The 21815-nt window shown below is 38.3% G+C and overlaps 2 protein-coding genes across 7 annotated transcripts in view; both read left to right on the top strand.

Moving 5' to 3' along the window:
• Positions 1-18907, top strand: part of prex1 (phosphatidylinositol-3,4,5-trisphosphate-dependent Rac exchange factor 1) — a 102090-nt gene extending 83183 nt beyond the window's left edge. The window contains 14 exon segments of the mRNA XM_020922329.2: positions 6476-6564; positions 7537-7619; positions 8502-8592; positions 9776-9904; positions 9996-10037; positions 11082-11299; positions 12237-12339; positions 13884-14027; positions 14268-14382; positions 14516-14582; positions 15341-15516; positions 15915-16017; positions 16722-16789; positions 16876-18907. Of these exon segments, the coding sequence (XP_020777988.2) occupies positions 6476-6564; positions 7537-7619; positions 8502-8592; positions 9776-9904; positions 9996-10037; positions 11082-11299; positions 12237-12339; positions 13884-14027; positions 14268-14382; positions 14516-14582; positions 15341-15516; positions 15915-16017; positions 16722-16789; positions 16876-16918 (1471 nt within the window). The 3' untranslated portion in view covers positions 16919-18907.
• Positions 18908-19854: 947 nt separating this feature from the next.
• LOC110157997 (potassium voltage-gated channel subfamily KQT member 2-like) overlaps positions 19855-21815 on the top strand; it is a 48822-nt gene continuing 46861 nt past the window's right edge. For all 6 annotated transcript variants that reach the window (XM_055165994.1, XM_055165992.1, XM_055165991.1 and 3 more), the window contains exon 1: positions 19855-20150. In XM_055165994.1, coding sequence (XP_055021969.1) covers positions 19855-20150 — 296 coding nt within the window. The remainder of the gene's footprint in view (positions 20151-21815) is intronic.

Here is a 21815-nt window from a genome sequence, read left to right as displayed (position 1 = left end):
GAGTTCTCTTCTACACCACATACACGCCATTGTTGTTGTGGTGGTTGTTTATCGATTATAGATTATGATTGTGTCACACCGTCAAATGGTGGCATGTGTTATCATGTAGTCTTTTCCACAAATGTTTTACCTGATGGTTTGTAATGATTTAGAGTTGTGTATCCAGAATAGTGAAAGTTAAGTCATCGGAATTTTGGATATAGGACCTCATTTCCTAATTAGCCAGAGTGTTGGAGATGTGTGTAGACACTTTTTTAAATATTCCATCCAGTCCTTGTATTTGCAGAGGTCGCTGGTGCTAGGCTAGCGCATGCATGTCAATGGCCATAGTTAGCCTGCCACTAAAAACCCACTTACCCACTCCACAAAGCACCCGAAGCAAATCTATTATAACGCCAGACTGTCAATGTGAATGTCTGTCGATAGAATAATTTTAGAAGTAAAACCAACCTTGCATTTGAAGGAGTTATATCTGAGCAGCAGCATCAGTGAGTTGTACTTCTTGTTAGAAAGCTTGGCAGCTGCAGACTGATATATGAGAAAATAGTCCCTCAACATGCAACGATTCATACGAGAAAATGTTGTGTTTGTTTACATGTGGCTTTTCTGCACTTGCACAGTGGCTGGTTAGCAAAAAGTCAGGGGCCGCTTGTTTGTGTTGACAGTTGCGTTGCTTATGTCTGTCATGAGAAAACTCGTCTTATTTTGAAGTAGGTTTTGCATTTAATTGTTTTGACATGACTTCATTATCTTACTTTAAGTCAGTGAATGTTGAGGATAAAAAATGTTACTTTGAAAAGTTAAAACTCGCCAATAACTGTTGATGATGTTGATGTTAACTTATGGAGACTTTTTGCCTACCAAAATGGCTGCCACCCCGGATGTGGCGTCATCGTGTTTTCTCGTATGCGATGCAAGGTTAGTTTTATTTCAAACATTATTCTGTCAACACAGAACACATTTACACATTTACATCGACAGTCTGATGTAATAATAGACTTTTTTCGGGTGCTTTGTGGAGTGGGTAAGACTGTTTAGTGGCAGACTAACTATGGCCATTGACATGCACTAGCCAAGCACCAACGACCTGTGCAAATACAAAGACTGGATGGAATATTTAAAAAAGTGTCTCCACACGTCTCCAACACTCTGACTAACTAGGAAATTAAGCCCTATGTCCAAAATTTCGGACTGTCCATTTAAGCTTGGTAATAAAACACCATGTAAGAAATGTATAAGAGACTTGTCAAAGCCTCTCAAAGTACTCCACTGTAGACATTATTCATTCACTCCATACTCTGTGGTGGTAAGAAACTAATGTAGCCACAGCTGCCCTGGGGTAGACTGACACAAACAAGGCAGCCAATCTGACCAATCCGACCACCACTCACCACACTCATACTGTGCAAGGTGGGCGATGTGCCTTGCCTGTGGACCCCATCGACAAAACTTGGTCCAATCGGGAACTGAACTTCTAACCTCCGGGTTGGCAGACGAGAATGAAATTAAGAATGGAATTAAAAAGATAAAAACAACAAGCTGGATTCTTATTTTACATTTAAATGGTAGCCTCTGAATACGTTTAAACTCCCTCCTTACCATTTACTCTCAGGAGTCTAAAATCTATTCCAGATGTTGGCATTTACACCACAACTGGGCGTCTAAAAATGACTTCAAAATGCTCTGGTCGGATCTGCTTATGTCATTTGCTTATTGCTAGTTCATTCAGATGTTGCTCGCACTGTCCACTGTGGGCCTTTTTCCATAACCCCACCCTTCACCACCCACTAAGCCCCAGTTATTGGTAGCTCATGTGGTAGGCTGGTATATAATATAAGCAAAAGTGTGGGGTGTGGCCTCCTCAGCAGCCCTATCATTAGAGCGAGGCACGCCGGCTACCTCACATCAATAAAATGTGTTGTGCATAGTTTATTGGAGCATGCCCCAGTGAGGTGTTTACTCTGTCAGAAAGTAAATAAATAACTATTAAAAGTGGGGATGCAGGCGAATATGAAGGCAAGGAAAAGTTGTGGCTTAATCGTGGAGTAGTTTGAGCTGCTTGTTTGGGACGTGCTGCAGTAAAACTCAACAGCTGGAGGTCACTGTCCGGAAAGATGCGTCACTGAGGATAGGAGGGACTGACTGTAAACCTATGAAAGAACAGAAACTGAAAGGTAATAATTAAGGGAAGACACTACAGGCAAAAGTCAAATTTTTGTTTTTTGGTCAGTTTGGTCTCTTAGCATGCATGCTTTCATGTGGAAACAGAATTGTCCACTCTGCACGAAAAGATGTTTTTATATTTACTTTATTGAAACTGCGTCCATAGAGTTATACGGGACATTGTAACTCCAAAGGTAGTTTTCTCGAAGTGTGTTTTTCTTCCATACATAAGGATCACGTCTTAAAGTAGCACCTACATATACCAGTCTTGTGTGTAACAACATTTTAATGAAATTTACAGAAGGATTTCTAATTTTAAGTGAGTTGTAACTGTCAAAAATTCACTTAAATTAGATTTTTTTTGGCAAATTTTCAGATGTAGTTTATTCAGATATTATATAAAATATCCCAAATATCTTAAAAAATCCAGTATATTTTTTTTAGTATTTAATATGCACTGCAAAAATCTAAATCTGGTCAATTTAAGATGACTTGAATTAAGAAAGTTTGATCATGATTTGAGTAAATTTCACTTGACAAGTAAAATTATCTGCCAATGGAACAAGATGTTTTGAAGTTAAAACATGAAAATGCATCTTGTCATGCTTAAAATAAGAAAAACAACAGCTTTGTGCACTTGTGAAACAAAATTTAATTTTGCTTGAATTAAGAAAAACACTCTTATTCCATTGGTAGATAATTTTACTTGTCAAGCTGAATCTACTCAAATAAAGTAAAATGTTCTTAATTTAAGTAATTTTAACTTACACAGATACTGTTTTTTTCCAGTGTGTTAACAAAAATAAGCACAATTTTAAACCTGAAAAACTCTTTCCATGTTTCTGCTTTGAATCTTCCAACAAAGGTCAATTTTGGATGTTTTTGCATGTAAAATGGCCTATTTTTGTATGAAAACATGACATGATGAAAAGCTTGTAATACATTTTTTCTGACATTTATCTGAGTAATGAACAGAACAAGTTTAAAATTGGTATCTCTAATGTTAGATTTTTTCACATTTACCTGCACTGTCTCCCAAAAATACTTTAATTAAGGTTTATTTACATCTGCATACTCACTCCTTGTCCAATTAGTGCCAGAAAACATATATTTAACCAGGTACAAATGATGTTTACGTAGAGGCCTGATTTGTATGGCTTACCTCCAGAGCAAAGCTGTTACTAAAATATTTGTGACAGTAGTGTTCACACTCTGGCAGGAATCATGTTTCTATATTTAGAGCACCTTTGTGACTGAGTATTGAGCTGGAACAAACACCCCATGTGTGCAAGGAGAAGCTGTGGGGTATTATATAGGGCAGAGCAGGGAAGGGAATTAGGAAGGCAATAAATAAAATGAATTGTGGAAGTAGGATAGAAACAACATGTCTACACTGCAAAAAGCAATATCTAGGCTAGTTAAAATGATTTAAAGGTGCACTATGTAACTTCTCTGGTGGAGGGTCTGCTGCCTACTTCTCTCTATGAAGATGTTATTGCTTTGCCAGAATGCTCCAAGACTTTAAACATATCTAGTATTTTCTCATGTGCTCAAAAATATTATAATTCCTTCTGTGAAGAGGGACGACTCTCCACAGATCTGACCTGTCATGTAGTGTAGTGCTGTAACCTGCTTGTCTTCCTCGTGATGGTTTGATCTATACTGTGGAATATTCTAGACAAAGCAAAAACATTTTCATGAAGACAAGCAGATGGCAGACCCTCCACTAGAAATGTTATTTGAGTAGATTTAACAAGACAAAGATGAGTAAGTGTGTTTTTCTTCATTCAAGCAACATTAGATTTTGCTTTTTATTTTAAGTGCAAAGAGTTGTTGTTTTTCCAAAGTGTAGCAAGAAATGCCTCTGCTCAATTTCATTTCTCTTCAGCGACTAAGTCAGGAAACACAATACACTAGACAGTTTGCAAGAATCCTTGACTTTGTACTCTGCGCATCGGCCAAACAGCGAAGAGCTATGAAGGCACAACATCAAACTCGAGCGCTTGTCTGGGTCCCTTTTGTGGTACAGCACAACAGCAAACAAAACGGTCGAGATGGATGTAGACGAAGCCATACATTCTGTGTTGGCAACGATTCCCGAGATGGAGGATTTAAAGCCGGAATAAAGACAATGATTGGGGAATTTTATCAAGAGGATTATTATTGTCGTTCTTCCTACGGGATTTGGCACATTACATGACCAAATAGCAGCGATTGGTTAAATAAAAAAATTATCTGCCTACCATCGAGCGAACGAATCCTAATGCTGTGAGGTCAGACGGTTTCCACGAAATGAAACCTGCTCATGAATCAGGCTACAAAAAGTCTTGTTTCATTGGCAGATAATTTGACTTGTCAAGTGAAATTTATTCAAATCATGATAAAACTTGCTTAATTCAAGTCATCTTAACTTGGCTAGATTTTCGTTTTTGCAGTGTATGCATTTCTGGAGCAAAGCCAGCGCTGGTAGTAGCAGCTTTTGTGATGGTTAGTGTGCCACATGTGCACATTCACACACATGTCAAGATCACAGAATTACCCAGCAGGAGATACCCAACCATTGTTACATTTAGATTTGTCTTTGGGCCCAGTCGCGTAATGACAAAAGAGGTAGAGGCCTGTGATGTTTCAGTTTGTGGGCCAATTGTAATGTTAATTAAAAAAAAAAAAAGATTCAGAACTGCTCCAAGGGAATACACCAGCCCTATGTGAGATGTGTTATTTTAGTCTCATAAATCCTCCATATTCTCTGGTCGGCAGAATCAAAGCAGACTTATAACTAAATATAGGTTTCCATACTCCACGGACTGTGTTAACGCTGTAAAAGAAACTATTGTGGGAGCAATCCATATTCACCAAGTTAAGTTAAAGGACCCATTTTACACTATTTTCAGGTCTGTTATAGTGTTGTTTCCTCATCACCAACATACCTGGAGTTGTGTTTCGTTTCATTCACACGTTTAACGCACAAATATTTAGGCTGAGTTCTTCTCTCAAACTGAAAACACCACCTTGTTTTTAAACTCCATACACCTTCACTAGAATCCAGAGGTGGAACTTGCAAATCATGACTTGGACTCGAGTCAGACTTGAGTCACTATTTTTAGGACTTGAGACTTGACTTGATAAAATGGACTACGACTTGGGACTCGACTTGAACTTGAAGGTTAGTGACTTGGGACTTGACTCGGACTTGAGGCCTGTAACTTGAGAAGACTTGAGAAGCACTTTTAAATCTGAATTCTTTCTATTCTTACTGTAATGATTCACACTAAGATCTTGTCAAGATTTAAAAAGGAAATATTAACTACATTATTTTCTACTACTCTTACATACTCTATAAATACTCATATATAAATATACTATGACTCTATAAGTACAATTTATCAAAACCATTTAGAAATAGCAAAAATTCTGGTTTAAAGATTTGAAATGACTTGAAGCTCAAAGCGGACAACTTGGACTTGACTTGGACTTACTTGAGACTTGCAAAACGATGACTTGGTCCCAACTCTGCTGGAATCATTTGGATGATGTCAGCCCCAGAATCGCAGACCTCTATGGAACTAACTAGCTGTAAACTTTAAAACTACCACTTTATCACAAGGTGGAACAGAGCATTTTTAGCTTTTGGAGACTAATAATACAGCGTTACTCAAACGTGTGAATGAAACAAATCACAATTTCAGGTATATTTTTGAGGAGATAACAACATTCTAACATGGCTTAAAGCTCACAAGAGTCAATTTTGCGTAATATAGGACCTTTAAATGCTCTTTATCATGTTTCTTTTTGAGTACACATCTTTTTTAATGTTTTAGGACTGCCTGTTGCTGTATTTTTAAATCTCTGTCAAAACTGAAGCCAGTGCAGTAGCAAAAATGCCTCAGATTTCCCCATATCATGTTAATTGTTTTTGGTTAAAGAAATACTGGCACAGGAGTTTAGACACACACACACGTTTTCCTGGCTGTGGTTAGTTTGATAAGAGAAAGCTACAAAACCAAACAAGGCCCAATGTTGATACCAAACAGACTTAATATTACAAGGACAAAACATAACAGCTCTACTACTCTAATGCTCTGTTTGTTTGTCAAGGCCTCTTTTCTTAATCTTCTTGTGGTTCTTTCTACAAGAAGCGTTTCATTAACACTGGTGTAACTCTGTGTAAATCACAGAGGGTGTTTAAGATTATTTGACAGTGTAATTACTAGACAGAGCCTTCCAAATCCTTATGTGGTCAACTATTCAAGTTTCAACCATTTTAGATGTTATTTGTTTATATGTACATATGATTTTCTTTTTTTTTCAGTGAATGCAATAGCAACAGAGACTCGGTCCTGTCCTACACGAGCGTGAGGAGTAACAGCTCATATCTTGGCAGTGATGAGATGGGTTCAGGTAACACTGCTTTTGTGATGTTGATGTTTTAATTCTTGTTTCCTGGGAAACAAATACAGGTAAATAAGACTAACCATCCACAGCTTTAACTAAAATAAAGAACATTTCCAGTGGTGGAATTTAATAAAGTAAAAATAGTAAAGTAGACTTAAGTCAATTCTAAAGTGGACACATTTTATTTTTACTTCACTACATTTGGAAGCAGGTGTCTGTACTTTCTACTCTACTACAACAGAACTGAAAAGTATAAGTATTTTTTTATTTATTATATATTATTTTTTATTAATGTTTGATGAAAACTATTTTAATACTTAACTATTTGAAAAATCCCTCAGTCATCCAAGTAGAATCCATGGCAAAGGAGAAATTTAATTTGTCAACTGGACAAAAGTTTATTTTTGCTTCTTCAGTTCTGAAGAACCCAGAACTGAAGAAGCAGCTTGGATGAGCTGCGAAACATATTCGACCAAATAAACTTTTGTCCAGGTGACAAATTGAATTTCTCCTTTGCCATAACTTAACTGTGTACTGCTCTGTGTAACTTTTCTGGTGGAGGGTCCGCCTACTGCTTGTCTCCTTGGAAATGTTACTGCTTTGCCTGGATTATTTCACAATATTGAAATAAACTAGGTTACTGCAATGGAGACAAGTTAATCGTCAGATCTGTGGAGGGCACGAAGCATTTTTGAACAATAAAACATTTGTAATTTATTAAATAACAGGCAGATATGTTTAATACCACATGGTGCCACGGAGACAAGCAAGTAGCGGACCATCCACCTTTAGAAGTTACATAGAGCATCTTTAAGTAGAATTTTTCATGTGATACTTTTACTTGAGTATTCTTTTGCTCCGGTATGTGTACTTTTACTTAAGGAACAAAATTGACTACTTCCACCACTGACCATTTGTACCAAAGTAGATAATAAAGTAACTGCCCTTAAAACTCCATACATTTATTTTTCCTTGCAGGCGATGAGTTGCCGTGTGACATGAGGATTCCATCGGATAAGCAGGACAAACTACACGGCTGCCTCGAGCACCTCTTCAATCAGGTAACCAACCAGCTGTGTGTATCCCTCTGTAAACACCGAGACGGCCTTATTACATTTGAGCTCTTAATGCGCTGGATTTCACAGAATAAAGTTGGCTTAACCTTCTCTGTTTAATATCAAGAGTATAAGACTTTACTCTAAGCTGCTCAAACAAATCAGATTCTAGTGGGGTAAACCTTTTTGACCATTTGAACATGATTTTGATGAGCTGACATCTGGACTGGGTTAACTTGTTGAGCTGTGTATCCTTGGTTAAGGGATCATGTTTTCTCAAGTCTCTTTATTCTCCCAATTTAGCTCCTTTGTAACTGACACGTGTAGTTTGCAGTGTTTTGGGCTTAGATATATCTTTTGATCATCACCGTACTGGTATGTTTTGCCTTTTGACCAAATATTTTAAAATGTAAACAAAAACTCACAAGGGCTGCTACGCATTTCTATTGCAAAACCTGGTTGGAAGAATTGCTCCTTTTGTAACAGAGAACATTGTACTGCTTTTCACCATGTTTTGTTGATTTGTTATGCTATTACACGTTTTGAGAATATGTTTCTATTGCTGTAGAACTTCACAATATCTGTAAAAAATGACATATTCTACTTTATTTTAGTGAGGAAGTCCACATGATGAAAAATATATGACTGGGGAATATAAATGAACTGATATAGGGATTGGGCTGATTGCATTATCTACGGTACAGACTGATATTTAGCTTCAACCAACCAACTGCCTAAAGAATATGTGTGAAGTCTTAAATATAAAGTGGACACTGGGCAAAATGTGACCTCACAGTTTCACTTTTATACAGTTTCTAATAAAACAGGTTTGTGGGTGAGTTTGTATTAAATTAAAATCTAAACTGATATCTGTTCTTGTTCACACAGGTTGACTCCATAAACAATTTGCTGAAGGGGTCCGTCATGACTAAGGCCTGTGAAGAAACAAAGCACTTTTACTCTGACCACAACCAGCCAGGTATGAGAAACTTAATGGTGGACTGTGTAACTTTTCTGGTTCGCTCAATTCTTGTCTCCATGGAGCAGAATCCTGCACCAGTACGAGCAAATAGTTGCTGAAATGGAATGGAACGTTCTGGAATTTTGTAGGCGGGTATTAATTACACACGGGTGGGTCAGGACTACACCAGGACTACACCAGGACTACACCAGGACTACACCAGGACTAAACCAGGGCTAAACCAAGACTAAACCAGGTCTAAACCAGGTCTAAATAAAGACTAATCTTGGAGAACCCCGAATCCGTGGAGCTCTGCGCCGGTCCTTTCGCCTGAGTCCTGGTCCAGTTCTGGATTACTCCTGGTTTAGTCCTAGTTCAGTCCTGGTTTAGTCCTCCTGGTTCAGTCCTGGAGTCAGTCCTAGGTTAGTCCTGGGTTAGTCCTAGGTTTGTCCTGGATTAGTCCTGGATTAGTCCTGGGATAGTCCTGGTTTAGTCCTGGTTCAGTTAATGGCGTGTGCAGCGCTAAAATCCGGCATCTCGATCAGTGTTTCTTTTGCTCAGTATATAATTCCTGTGAAGTGTTGACAGTCGAGTCGCGTCCGTTGGTATTCATAATGAAGAAAGCAAAATCATTTCATTTCATTTTGTGATTGTAATTCTTTAAGTCATAACTTTTCAATTTGTTGATGATTCAGTTAGAATATTTTTAATGTGTGTGTGTTTTATCATGGGCACGGGCGGGTAACGGGTGGGATGTTAACGGGTCCGGACGGGTGCGGGTCTCCAAAAATGGACCCATGCAGGACCCGTGCCATGGAGATGTTATTGCTTTGTCTGGAATGTGCCTCAATATGATATGGATTAGTCTATTTCCATAAAAACAAGCATGTGACGCCACCGAGCTAAGATACAGGACAGATCTATAGAGAGGTGACCCCAGAGAAAGGAATGCATGTTTTTCAAGGTATTTTTGAGAAAAAAAAACAGCTTTAATTGAATGAAAGCAAAATGGATATGTTTCATTGTGTAGTGTGGAATATTCCAAACAAACAATAACATCCTCAAAGAGACAAGCAGGTGGCGGACCCTCCCCATGAAAGTTACACAGTGCAGCTTTAAGAGAAGTTGTCCTCATCACAATGTTAGTACAAACCTTATGTAACACATCTACTGACACCTCCCTGTGGGTTTATGTGAACAGAGTTTCGACACACAGAAGACTGGACCGTCCGCTGTCGATATATTATCCATAAAAACATCCAAGAGGACCCCTGGAATCTGCCCACGTCCATCAAAACGCTGGTGGAGAGCCTGCAGAGATTTGTGGATGGTGAGTGGGACATACACACACAGAGCTTTAGTTCATGTGACGATATACTGTTACGAGTGCGGATTACATGTTGTTTTTCTTTGACTTACAGATGGAAAGAACCAGCTTCTCCTCGCCTTGCTCAAGTGTACAGGTATAGTCATTGCATAACACTCATTTGTAAAGTTGAATTTGTTAGAAAAATACAAAAAGGTTGTGTAATCAGACTCAAGAAGCAGGAAAAGGCCTCATGGTCTAAGCATTTTAAATACATCCAACTCTTTGGACCTCCTGCAAATGAGGTCATCCATCATGTGAAAACACAGACCCAACATCTGCAGCTCCTAAGCTTTCCAAAGTAGAATAATATTACAAACAGTTTACTAAACACTTCCACTTGTTGATGGTCATATGATACTGATGTAACTAGACAAAAAGCACAGGAATAAATATAGAGTCGTAGGCCTCTCATGAACACACATTTTAAGTGTGACGTATTGCTACAGAAAATATTGCAATAAATATTCCTTTTGAGTAAAGATCTATAATGAGTAGGGGTTGGACAACTCCCATGAGACTAAGACAAGATTTTGGCATTGTTTATAATAGACAAATAGTTTGGACTCGCTCATAATTTTGGCCTGACATTTTTTATTTAATTTGCTTTTTTTTAATATACTTTGAAGGGCCATATTTCGCTATTTTCTGATCATGGTTATAACAATGCCCTCATCACAAACATACGTGGAGTCTAGTTTTGTTTGTTTCACACATGTTTAACACACAAACCATGCATATCTAGTACCTTAAAACAGGAAGTGCTCCACTGTGTTTTTAAACTGCATACCCCTCTACTACAATTATGTGGATAATTTCAGCCCTGGAACTGGCTATTTCTGCAAACAAAAACAAACAAAAGATAAAAGGGTGGTGATGGAGACAGACTAAATGAATACTCAAACATGTGTGAATGAAACAAACACAATTCTAGGTATGTTTACATACGTAGCTCAAAAGTTCACCATGAGTCAAGTTTGTGTAATATTTGACTTTTAATGAGTCACAGAAATATTGTTCAACCCTCACAAATGATTAACTAGTCCATAAACATAGTACATCACATCACTTCACTGCTACTGTTTTTAATTTTCTCTTCTTATTTATGTCACTTTCTCTAACTTGAATCATTTCTTCACAGACACATCTCTACAGTTGCGTCGGGATGTGATCTTCTGTCAGGCTGTGACCGGGGCCTTGTGCACTTTAGCAGAGCAGCTGTTGGCAGCTCTGAGGTGCAGGTTCAACAACGCCGGGGAGTATCAGGAAGACTGCAAAGAGACCAGCCGCAAGTGGTTAGAGCAGATCTCTGTCATCGGAGTCCTGCTGCACTTTCAGTCCACTCTGGCGCCCCATGTGGTGAGTTGTGAGACATATTTCTGAAAACCTGAATGCTTATTTTGAACCTAACGGTATCTAGGGTTAGATGAACCGAAACATGCACAGCTGAAAAATTGTGTTGTTTTTTTTTGTAGACCTAGACCTTGTATAAGCTAAAATAACGACTTTTTTTTTTTCAACTTTATCTTGTTCTAGATTTATTTTTGTTAAACTGAAGTTAATTCATAATGTTGACTTTTGTTGACTTCTTTTCCTATGGCTGGCTGTGTGTTTTGTTTAGTTTTTTCTTTTTGTTGTTATTGCCCTGGAGCAGGTTGCATATTTACACATGTTTGAGTAACCCTTTATTATTAGTCTGTCTACATCTCCAAAGCTCAGAATGCTCTTTTCCACATTGTGATGTCATGTAGTGGTAGTTTTCAAGTTAACAGCTATCATTTACCTTATATTCAGTAGAGATCGGCAATTCCAGGGCTAAAATTATCCAAGTGATTCTAGTGAAGGCGTACGGAGTTAAAAAACACACTTCCTGTATTACCACATGACATCACAAGGTGTAACAGAGTGTTGAAATTAAACAAAACACAACTCCAGATATGTTTGTGATGAGGAAACAACATTATAACATAGACTGGTTCTACCATTTGTCCTACCATCTAAACATCTATTTATCTTTTATACTACCATGATGATTCTTCATTTTCAATAATAATAATAATAATAATAATAATAGCGTTGATAAGAATAGCTTTTTACAATTTATCTTATAAGAAGAAAATTTAAAGTTTCTATATAAAAGACAAAATCAATGGTCTAAATATATGAAGGTTTTATAGCGCTTTTCGTCGTAGGGCTGAAAATAGAGCTATTATTTATAGCATTAGAGCTGCTGCGACCCAGCTGAACAGTGTATCCCTGTTGACCTCTTCGCTGTTATGTGTCTCTCCTTTGACAGAAAGAGGAGCAGACCATGCTGGAGGACACCAAGGCCGCCCTGTTGGACCTGGACAAAGTGACTGTGTTCTTCAGGCAGATGGAGGACGAGTGTCTAGTTGCAAGTGAGACATTTACAAAGACTGACTTTCTTTTAGAACAGGCTGCTGGTAATTAGCAGCTGGAGGTTTGACTAACTCTGAATTAACTTTGATTATTTGACTCTGAGGGGCCGATTGAAGCCCTTTATTGCGCAGATGTAGTTTGCATCCCAGTGACATGACACTAAATAATAAGCAAAAAAAGAGAGTAAAAAACTGGTATAAAGGCCTGTCACAATAACACATTCTGAAGTACGATATAAGTAATTATAAATGATATACGGTAATTTTGAAATCAAACCAAACAGCAGAATTATTCCCCACAAAGTATTCTAAATGTCCAATACTGATTATTAAAAAAAAACATGAACTGCAATGCATAAATGGGAGAATGAAACACTTTAATAATTAGATTTTTTTTAATCTTAGTTCAGCCTTCTACAGCAAAAAGCATCTTATATTACAGAAAAAAATAACCAAAAATTCCCACTAGTACCCACAATAAAAATTGACCCCCAAAAATATTGATCCATCTGTTATGAATTAAATGATAAGTCAATAAAATAATCATGACAGGCCTGCTGGTATAATATAAATATTGGTGCAAATATTGTTCCTTATTAATAACAAAAATATTTGAATTCCTGTGTATCCACTTATGGATACAATGCTTACATCTAAAATAATGAACAAAACCAACTCCCTTGTAAGTTCCATCAGTGTGGTCTGTATAGATACTACTTAATGGAAAGCACTCACCCAGCTCTTCCTATTTGAAAGAGATTTGCATCTCAAGGTTTGCCCAAAGAACCAAGACATAAATATAATACATCTGCTCCAATGTTCCTATTCACTTCTACAGCAAAGAGAAAGTCCACAAGGTCAAGTGTCCATATAAGTATCCCATGTATAAACCTTACATTAAAACTTTTGCTGAGTTTGCTATGTTAGGCTTTGTGCCGTGTTGGTGGTGGCAGGACTCTATTGATTTGCTAATAGCATCTTCAGCAAACTGGGGAGTGCCTGTAGTGCTAGGTAGTCAGGCTTTAAGCTAATTCTGCAGGATTATGATTTGATGGGTTCCTTTGGGAAAAGAGTTTAAGGTCTCTGAGCAAAGGTCATATTTTCTCATTTATGAGTGTGCAGTACACTGCCAACAGAACATGTTAAGAAGCGCCAGTCGACTCAGTGCAATCATTTTTGTTTGATATGAAGTTTGAAAAATATCAAGTTGCTGTGGATTCCTTTGTATTGAACAATGCAGCTACTTTGGATCTGTTGAATATTGTTAACAAATGTTTTCGGAACTATGCCCATGTAATAAAGCAATGTAACCTTCACAATTCAGTTAAGATATCACAGTAGTGTGCTGTTGTCAAATCAACCACATCATCCATCGATCCCGTCTGCTCTGAATCTCTGAGCATATTCTTGATTTCACATGTAGAGAGACTCCCTCTATAGTATGTTTTATGCGTGTCCTTTTTTGTATCTGTGTTTCTCATGTGTACGTATTGATGTAATGACTTTGATTTTGAGCTTGTCCTTTGTGTGTCTGATTGTTGCAGATACCCCAGTGAGTTACCAGGTGGAGGGCAGTCGCCAGGCCCTGAGGGTCACTCTGTATCTCGACAGCTGTCACTTCAATGAGCTGCCCAGCCGACTGCAGAATGGAGGAAGCCTCAAGCTCCACACTGTGCTCTTTACCAGAGGTGAGACCTCATAACAAATACACTGCTCTGCACAGAGCTGAAGCTTCGCTTCAGTTATTGGAAAATCTGAAAGGGTCTGTATAGTAGTGCATGCACAAGGATTTATTACTGTATTTACTGTAGTAAGAAGAAAATGTATGCTACAACATTGCCACCTACTGGTGAAATACCTCAGTTGCACTTAGCAAAACAAAAGTTGTATCTGCTTTTGGATCGATAATGTAGTACTTTCTCCCTCAGCTCTGGAGCGTCCTGAGGGAGTGTCGCAGGCTGAGCATGTGACGATGGAGGAGTTCCAGCAGCGGACCAACGCCATCTCTCTGGAGAAGGTCAAAGCGTACTACCGCAAACTCCGGTGAGTCAGAGGGCACTCTTTACTTATCCATCATTATTGTTCACTGTAGCAAATATTTTGATTTTGTTCTGTATATTGGGTGTGACGTTGTTATATTTAACACTTGAAACACAAAGCTCTTTTATTCCATCAGGGGCTTTTATTTGGAGAAGTCCAACCTGCCCACCGACTCCAACAGCACAGCAATGAAGATTGACCAGGTAAACCTGAACTTGTCTTGTACTTTCTACTTTTTCAGTGGCATTCTGTCCCCGATCTGTGTGTAATGACTTAATATAAATGCAAGCACAGATACTGGGCCGTGAAGTTAGAGACCTCCAGCCGAGCATTTCAAAAGTAAGACCACCTGGTGTGCTGTGATTGGAAACCCGTTTAGCTCCAGATTCCCATAATAGCTCCCACTAACCAACTAGTCTGGAGAATAGAACTCCAACTGACTTTAGCTGATATAGACAGAAATTATTTGGGTAATTTTAATTGTAGATTAGTATGAAAGAATATCCCTAATTGTACATAACAGATTAATATGAATATAAAAAAAAAAAATAATATATATATATATATATATATATATATATATATATATATATATATAAAACGTAACATAAGCTCTCTGCTGCCCCCATGAGGTAATATAGACAATATGCACTGTGTGATAGTGTCTGAAGCCACTTTTGACTTGATGTTTGCTCCACACCATTTTTAAATACACCCTTTTGTTGCTGGTACCTATGAGTACTTTCTAATTGAGTGGTTTCAGACACTAGTCTCATTACGCTCTAATGTTGTAGCATGTCTTCAGTTGAATTAACCTTTTAGTAATTGTGCAAGATCTCTGTTTGTTAATACAAAACAAGTTCAACTTAATTGAACACATGCAGTTTCAGTTCTTCAGACTTCATCACAGCAGTCTTCTGCCTGTCACCTCAGTTTAACACTGTGTCATCTTTTTCTGTAGCTGCTGCGACCCCTGAACACTCTCGATGACCTGTGCCGTCTGATGCAGTCCTATGTGAACGTGCGTCCCAATGCCCAGGGTCACCCATCAGGTGTCAGTGTTCTTGCTGTGTCCTCAGAGCTGTGTAACCGCCTGGGCGCCTGCCACATCACCATGTGTGGCACTGGCATGCAGAGGTGAGTGGAGCAGCACTATTAAGATGATGCTACAGTGTTTGCCTTCTGCACTACTCCCCTGAAAACCTTTATTTCAAATATTTCATGGGGGACATGTGAGATAACATTGGTGTATATTGCTCTCTGTCCAGTACTCAGACTAAGTGATGGTATGTTATGTGTACACCCACACATCCTGGGGATCACTGACAGGGTCAATCACGCCTCATTCATGAGCATATGTTGATAAAAAACAATCATTGTACCACCTGAGATGCTGTGACATTTAGTGATATAACTTGGGTTCAATCTGGGACTATGCCATTATGAAAACTAATCATTTAGTCATATGTTGGGAGAGAAGGCTGATGTAACACTGTAACAGGACTCCCACTAATCTTGCTGCTTGTTCTTTTCAGATGTACTCTGAGCGTGACTCTGGAGCAGGCCATGATTTTAGCCAGAAACCACGGTCTTATGCCTCGCTGCATCATGCAGACCATGGACATCATGCGCAAACAGGTATTTCACACATCACACTTGTCATTCTTCATTCATCAGTCACACAACAGGAACGAGTATGGACTATTTCAACATGTAAGCAGTGCCAAGTCACATTCATGATGTATAAAAGTTCTATATTATGCAAAATGGATTATGTTAGAACATTGTTACCTCCTCAAAAACATACGTGTAGTTGTGTTTTGTTTCATTCACACATGTTTCAATAATCGTTTATATTACTCTTTCTACATCTCCCATGTTCTAAATGCTCTTCTCCAATGTCTGATGTCATGAAGTGGTAGTTTTTAAGTTAACAGCTACTTTTTGCCTTTTGTTCAGTAGAGATTTTAAATTCCTCAGCTGAAATCATCCAAATGATTCTTGTGTGAAAAAAAACAAATATGCGTTATTTCTGTGTTAAACATGTGTGAATGAAACAAAACACAACTCCAGGTCTGTTTGTGATGAAGAAACAACATTATAACATAGGTCAGAAATATGGGCCTTTAACATCTTGGCCCTATTATATATGTATGGGACTCTTATCCTGACTTTTTTGATTCGATTAAACTTTCAGAAGCTGATAAATAAATTAGAAAATGAACAAAAAAGACCGGTCTGTGTGGTTAAATGCTATTATCTGTGTGCACTTCCATATGTACTGTACTATCAAGAGCAGTAGTGCTATAATGAAGTTAAACCATATCTGTTCTGTGTATCAGGGAGCCAGAGTGGAGCTCTCTGCTAAGAACCTCAAGGTAATGGACCAGATGCCTCCCTCAGCTCCAAGGTACTGTATCCGACCACTTCAGCCCCACACCATTTAGTTCCTTATTATGTTACCATCTGTTTATTGGATCTTCTCCGTGTCCACAGGCTCTTCAAGCTATGTTTACCACCATCTGATGGAGAACTTTAAGGATTCAGAAGAAAGAGACTGAAACAAGAATTCAGCTTTTTTTTTTATCAAGAGACACTGCCAACCCCCACATGCACAGGGACCTTTCCAGCATGAAACCACTAGATATTTGGGTTAATATCAAGCAAGCATTTTCATCATTATTACCTCCACTGGATTTAACTACACAAAGAAGATACATGTGCCAGTTTTAAGCAGAAGATGTGTGTTGAATTCTAGCTGGATTAACTACCTGTGCGCTAATCCTGAATCCAGATCTTCACTTCGCCTTGGACTGCAAAGTTTTAAAAGGGTCTCATTTCTCTAAGATGGACTTGGTGTTCATCAGGGCTCCGTGTTAGGACCTTCTGACTACTTGAATGCCCTTGTATTCATGTATGTGTTGTAATGTAATAGATTTAGAAAGAGGACAGAACGTAGGGAAGGAAAGAGGGGTGGGAGACTGAGTGATGGAGTGATAGATGGTAGAGGGCTGGGGGGCGGCCTGTTGCATGTGCTGACTGTGCAATTACTGTAGGTTTGTGTCAGTACTGTATTACTGCACTATATATGAAGGATAGTTATTTATTATACTGGGAAGGAGCCAGTTGCCTCTCACGTATACTATTTCAGGTATCTAAAGGATCTAAAGCATTCCAGCCGACGTATTGAACAGTATTTAAAGGACCAATGGCATGCTGCCTGTGTATTTCTAATTATTTATGTCTTATTTTGAGGATGTGGAGGTGTTACATTCATCATGGGAGTCAGTGTAGTTTCTGGATTGATTTTTGTTTAAAAAAAAAAAAAACGATTCTGATAAAGGAGGGGTTCCCCACTTACCATTTAGAAGCAAGAATTTAAGAAAATACAAAATTGGATTTTTTCCTATTTTATGAAATATTTTAATAAGCTTAAGTGACCATGGTCTTTGAAGTAATCATTAACATTTCACATTTTCAAACTCAATGAAATTTGATTGTATTCACAGTACATTGCCACAGTAATATTGGAGTATCTGTGCTGCAAGTCTTTTTTTTAAATTTTACTTTTAATTAAAATAGCATTCAATCTATTTTTGTTATTTCAATATACAGTACCATTATTCAGAAGTTTCATAGATTTACAAGGATTGAAGCTAATCAAAATAAGATTAACTAAGCATGTTGTATAATGTAATTTATTGGCCTAGTGACAAAGTAATATATTAGTTTAACTAGCTGAAGGATTTCCTTCTAGTAACTGGCATTTTTAAAATTGTCTTTTATTTCATATTACCAGGAATAATGATGTATGCCTATAGCTATATTCCAATTGCATGTTGGAAGAGTTTGATGAAATCTAGCTATGAATATGTAATCACCTGGTCTCCCATGAAACTGTCCGTTTACTCAAAGTCTTAATGAGTACAAGGATTGATCTGATCAAATCAGTGTTAGAAAAAAGTACTGTAATACATAGGATGTTGTAAAGAAAGGGACAGAGTTTCATTTTACTGAAGATTTTAATTTCTTGTAAATAGAAGCGCAAAACTGTCTTACAATGCTATAACTTAAACTGGATTATTTTTATGCAGATTATATTGAGTATATTAAACTGTTTTTGTATTGGTGACTGAGCAGCTGTTTTCTCAAATGAACATAACTTAACTTACAAATGTTCAGTTTTGGACTTCAGTTGACATGCTGCACCCATTAGATACTCAGTCCTTTTAATTTATTTCTCAGCATGTAGTTCTCAAACTGGTGCACAAAAGCACAGCCAGTCACCTCATCTCTCCTCAAAAGCTCTTAATATGAGAGGTCCTGGGCAGGGCTAATGACTGCAGCATGCACCAACAGTCTCTGATTATGTTTGTATTGACATGATTCTAATGTTGGATTATTGTAAATACTTTATTTGCAATTTTATTTTGCCTGAAAATAACTGTACAAAGAAACTTTGTTGAATCTTTCTAAAATGATCATTGTAAATGCATCTTAACAATATAGTAATAAAATGTTCACATGAGCAGTGTTTTGTTATGTGAGTCTGCGGCTCTACAGCAGGAGCTCTGTCCACTTATGTCTTACATTAAAGATAAAGATGTCCCCAAGGAATCAAGGAAGGTCTGGACACAGCCCTTTAGTAGCAGCATATGTATGATCCAGTCTTTCATATTAAATGAGAGGCAGAGCTATTTGATATTTTATTTTCATCTTACATATTTGTAGTCCTTTCAGTTTTAATACAGCATAAACCCTGACACGGTGAGCAGCTTGTTCCAGTGTGTAGAAAGCATCACATCTGAATATTGTATGAGTTTAGAGCAGTCTCTCTCAGGGCAGCTCCCTGAGCTTCTGCAGACTTGGATTAAGTCTGAGGCTTCTCTTTATGAGGAAAGTATGTACTCTGTGTGTCACTGTCTGACTGAATATCAAGTTCTTTATGACCAATGGGATCTTGGTCCTGTGAATGTCAACACAGAATAAACCTTAATAAAGCATATACTGATAAGTCCTATTCTGCAAACATTTAGGTTTTTTAATTGTTATTATATTATTTCCATAAGTAGCACTGGTGTTAAAGCATTTTACACCGTTCCTCCTCAAACCTTTCATTTATTTGTGCTTGCTCTGTGCACGTTCTCTGTAGTTCCACCCCTGGCATCAGCACATTCCCCCAGCTCTGGAGCAATCCACATCAGTTAGAGCAGAGGAGGCATTTGAGCTGATGCCATTTACAGATGAACTTCAGTGAAAATCCCGAAGCTGCCCTCCCTCCCCGCTGTGCGTAAAGTGGCCGGAAGAAGGAGCCGGGCGGGAGGCAGCGTGCGCGGTGCAGATACTTTCTCTCGGGGACTGCACTGATTTTGTGGCGGGACCAGCTCTGACACACACCCAGCTCACACCCCTGCTCCAGCGGCTGGTGGTGATGCATCCCCGCGGCGAAGGCACGGACTTGAACCCCGCTGCAGCATGGTGAAGAAGGCTCTCAACGGCGGGGTGTACCCAGCCCCGGCCGGAGAGAAGAAGCAGGTTGGTTTTGTGGGTCTGGACCCCTCGGCTCCAGAATCGAGTCGGGACGGGGCGCTGCTCATTGCGGCTACAGACAGCACCAAACGGACCAGTATCCTCAGCAGACCACGGGCTAGCATCTCCGGAGGAAGACCCCGACCATCCAAAAAGAATGCCAGCTATCGCAAACTCCAGAATTTCCTGTATAACGCGCTGGAGAGACCGCGGGGCTGGGCGTTCATCTACCACGCTTATGTGTAAGTTTTACTCCAGTCTGCTTTATGATTGTCAGCTGTCTGTTTTATGAATGGGATGTTTGAGGTCTCATTTTGGCGGTGTATTCGGTCAGGTCGCATGGCGCTGTAGGGGTTAAGTTGTCATGCTGCCAGACTGCTGTATCTGATGGAGGCTGGGATAGGTGCACCCCGCCCGCAGAACACTACTCCAGTCCGCACAGCCACCTCATCTGCTCCCACCAACTCATGACACAGCTGTCTATGCGGGGGGATGATGCTCGCGAACTAAATGGCGTGATAACTTGACAGAAGAAGAGAAGAGTTTTTTAAAGTGGAAACGCCTAAAATATGAAAATATGTCTTCACGTGACAAGATTTTCTATTATCAAGTAGGGCTGGGTATCATTAAGAAGTAGTCGATACGATACATACCTCGATACATAGGTCACGAAATGATACATATCTCAATACATAGGTCACGATATGATACATATCTTGATACAGTGAGCTTCTGATTCAATACGATATATTTCAAATCGATTTGATACGGTTCGATAAAAAATAAAGGCTAAATCATGGCTGTGACACTAAAAGTCTTTGTTAAACCACTTCTTGTGCAAAGTGAATATGAAACACAAACGTTTTAATCATCAAAACAGTGAATATGTCTTTCTAGTTTATTTCCACTAAACAAGAAACAAAACTGTAGTGCTGTAACAAAATAATTTTGTAAAATATACCAAAAAATACTCTTGGTGATATACATATATATACAGCAGCACACGGTATTGATACTGTATCATCAAATTAAACGATAAGATCTACTGATATTTCGATACTCTATAACATTTATAACCCACACAAACCTAGTGGACCCAAACTGAAACTAAAATGTCTAAAAAGAGAAAGCTTTATATTGCTTTATAAAGAAGACCAATGTGCAATTTACCCAATCCAAAACCTCTTTACCTGTCATAAAACTGACTCTAGAAGACAATGGCTATTTTATCTGCTACAAGAATACCTATATATCATACCGCAAATAGCTATCAGCGTTGTTGCATATGCCTCATAACTATTAGAAATAGAATGAATGAATACAAAAATATATGAACATACTGGTGTTTAATGGAGCCTCTGCCTTTAATTCCCAAGGTGGTTATTTTTTCCCTTAAAACAGGGGTCAAACTTTTCCCACAGAGAGCTGAACATAGAAACATATTTGAAAAGAGTACCGGTGCTCAATATAGTGAGTCATTCAGGTGCATTTTACAAGGCTTTGACTGTAGCCTGCCTTTAACATTCACTTTAGGTCTGCTATTTCCATGATGATTTGGTTCATTCAGCTGTATTTGGCTCCAGCCCAGCCCTAAAGTCCCATTATTCTTTCACACTGTAGCTAGTTATTCTTGGTTAAATTTGACATCATTGTGAATCACTGTGACTACCCTCTTATTGGTTATCAGTTTTGCCTTTCCCTATAGGTAAAATTTGGTAAAGAATAGTAATAGAGTAAAGATAGACCGATATATCAAGCCAATATTTGGACTTTTACGCTTTATTTTACACTTTAGTGCCAATAAATAACTGCCCAAAAGTGACTACACAGCTCTCTTATGAGTTTGTAGTTAAAAAAATGCTGTGGTTGAGTTTGTAGTAACTTTTAAATACATAATTTGAGTAAAA

Source organism: Boleophthalmus pectinirostris, unplaced genomic scaffold (assembly GCF_026225935.1).
Source record: "Boleophthalmus pectinirostris isolate CB_2022bp ecotype Guang Dong unplaced genomic scaffold, ASM2622593v1 HiC_scaffold_8, whole genome shotgun sequence".
Classification (NCBI taxonomy): Eukaryota; Metazoa; Chordata; class Actinopteri; order Gobiiformes; family Gobiidae; genus Boleophthalmus; species Boleophthalmus pectinirostris.
This window is presented reverse-complemented; position numbering and strand designations above follow the sequence as displayed.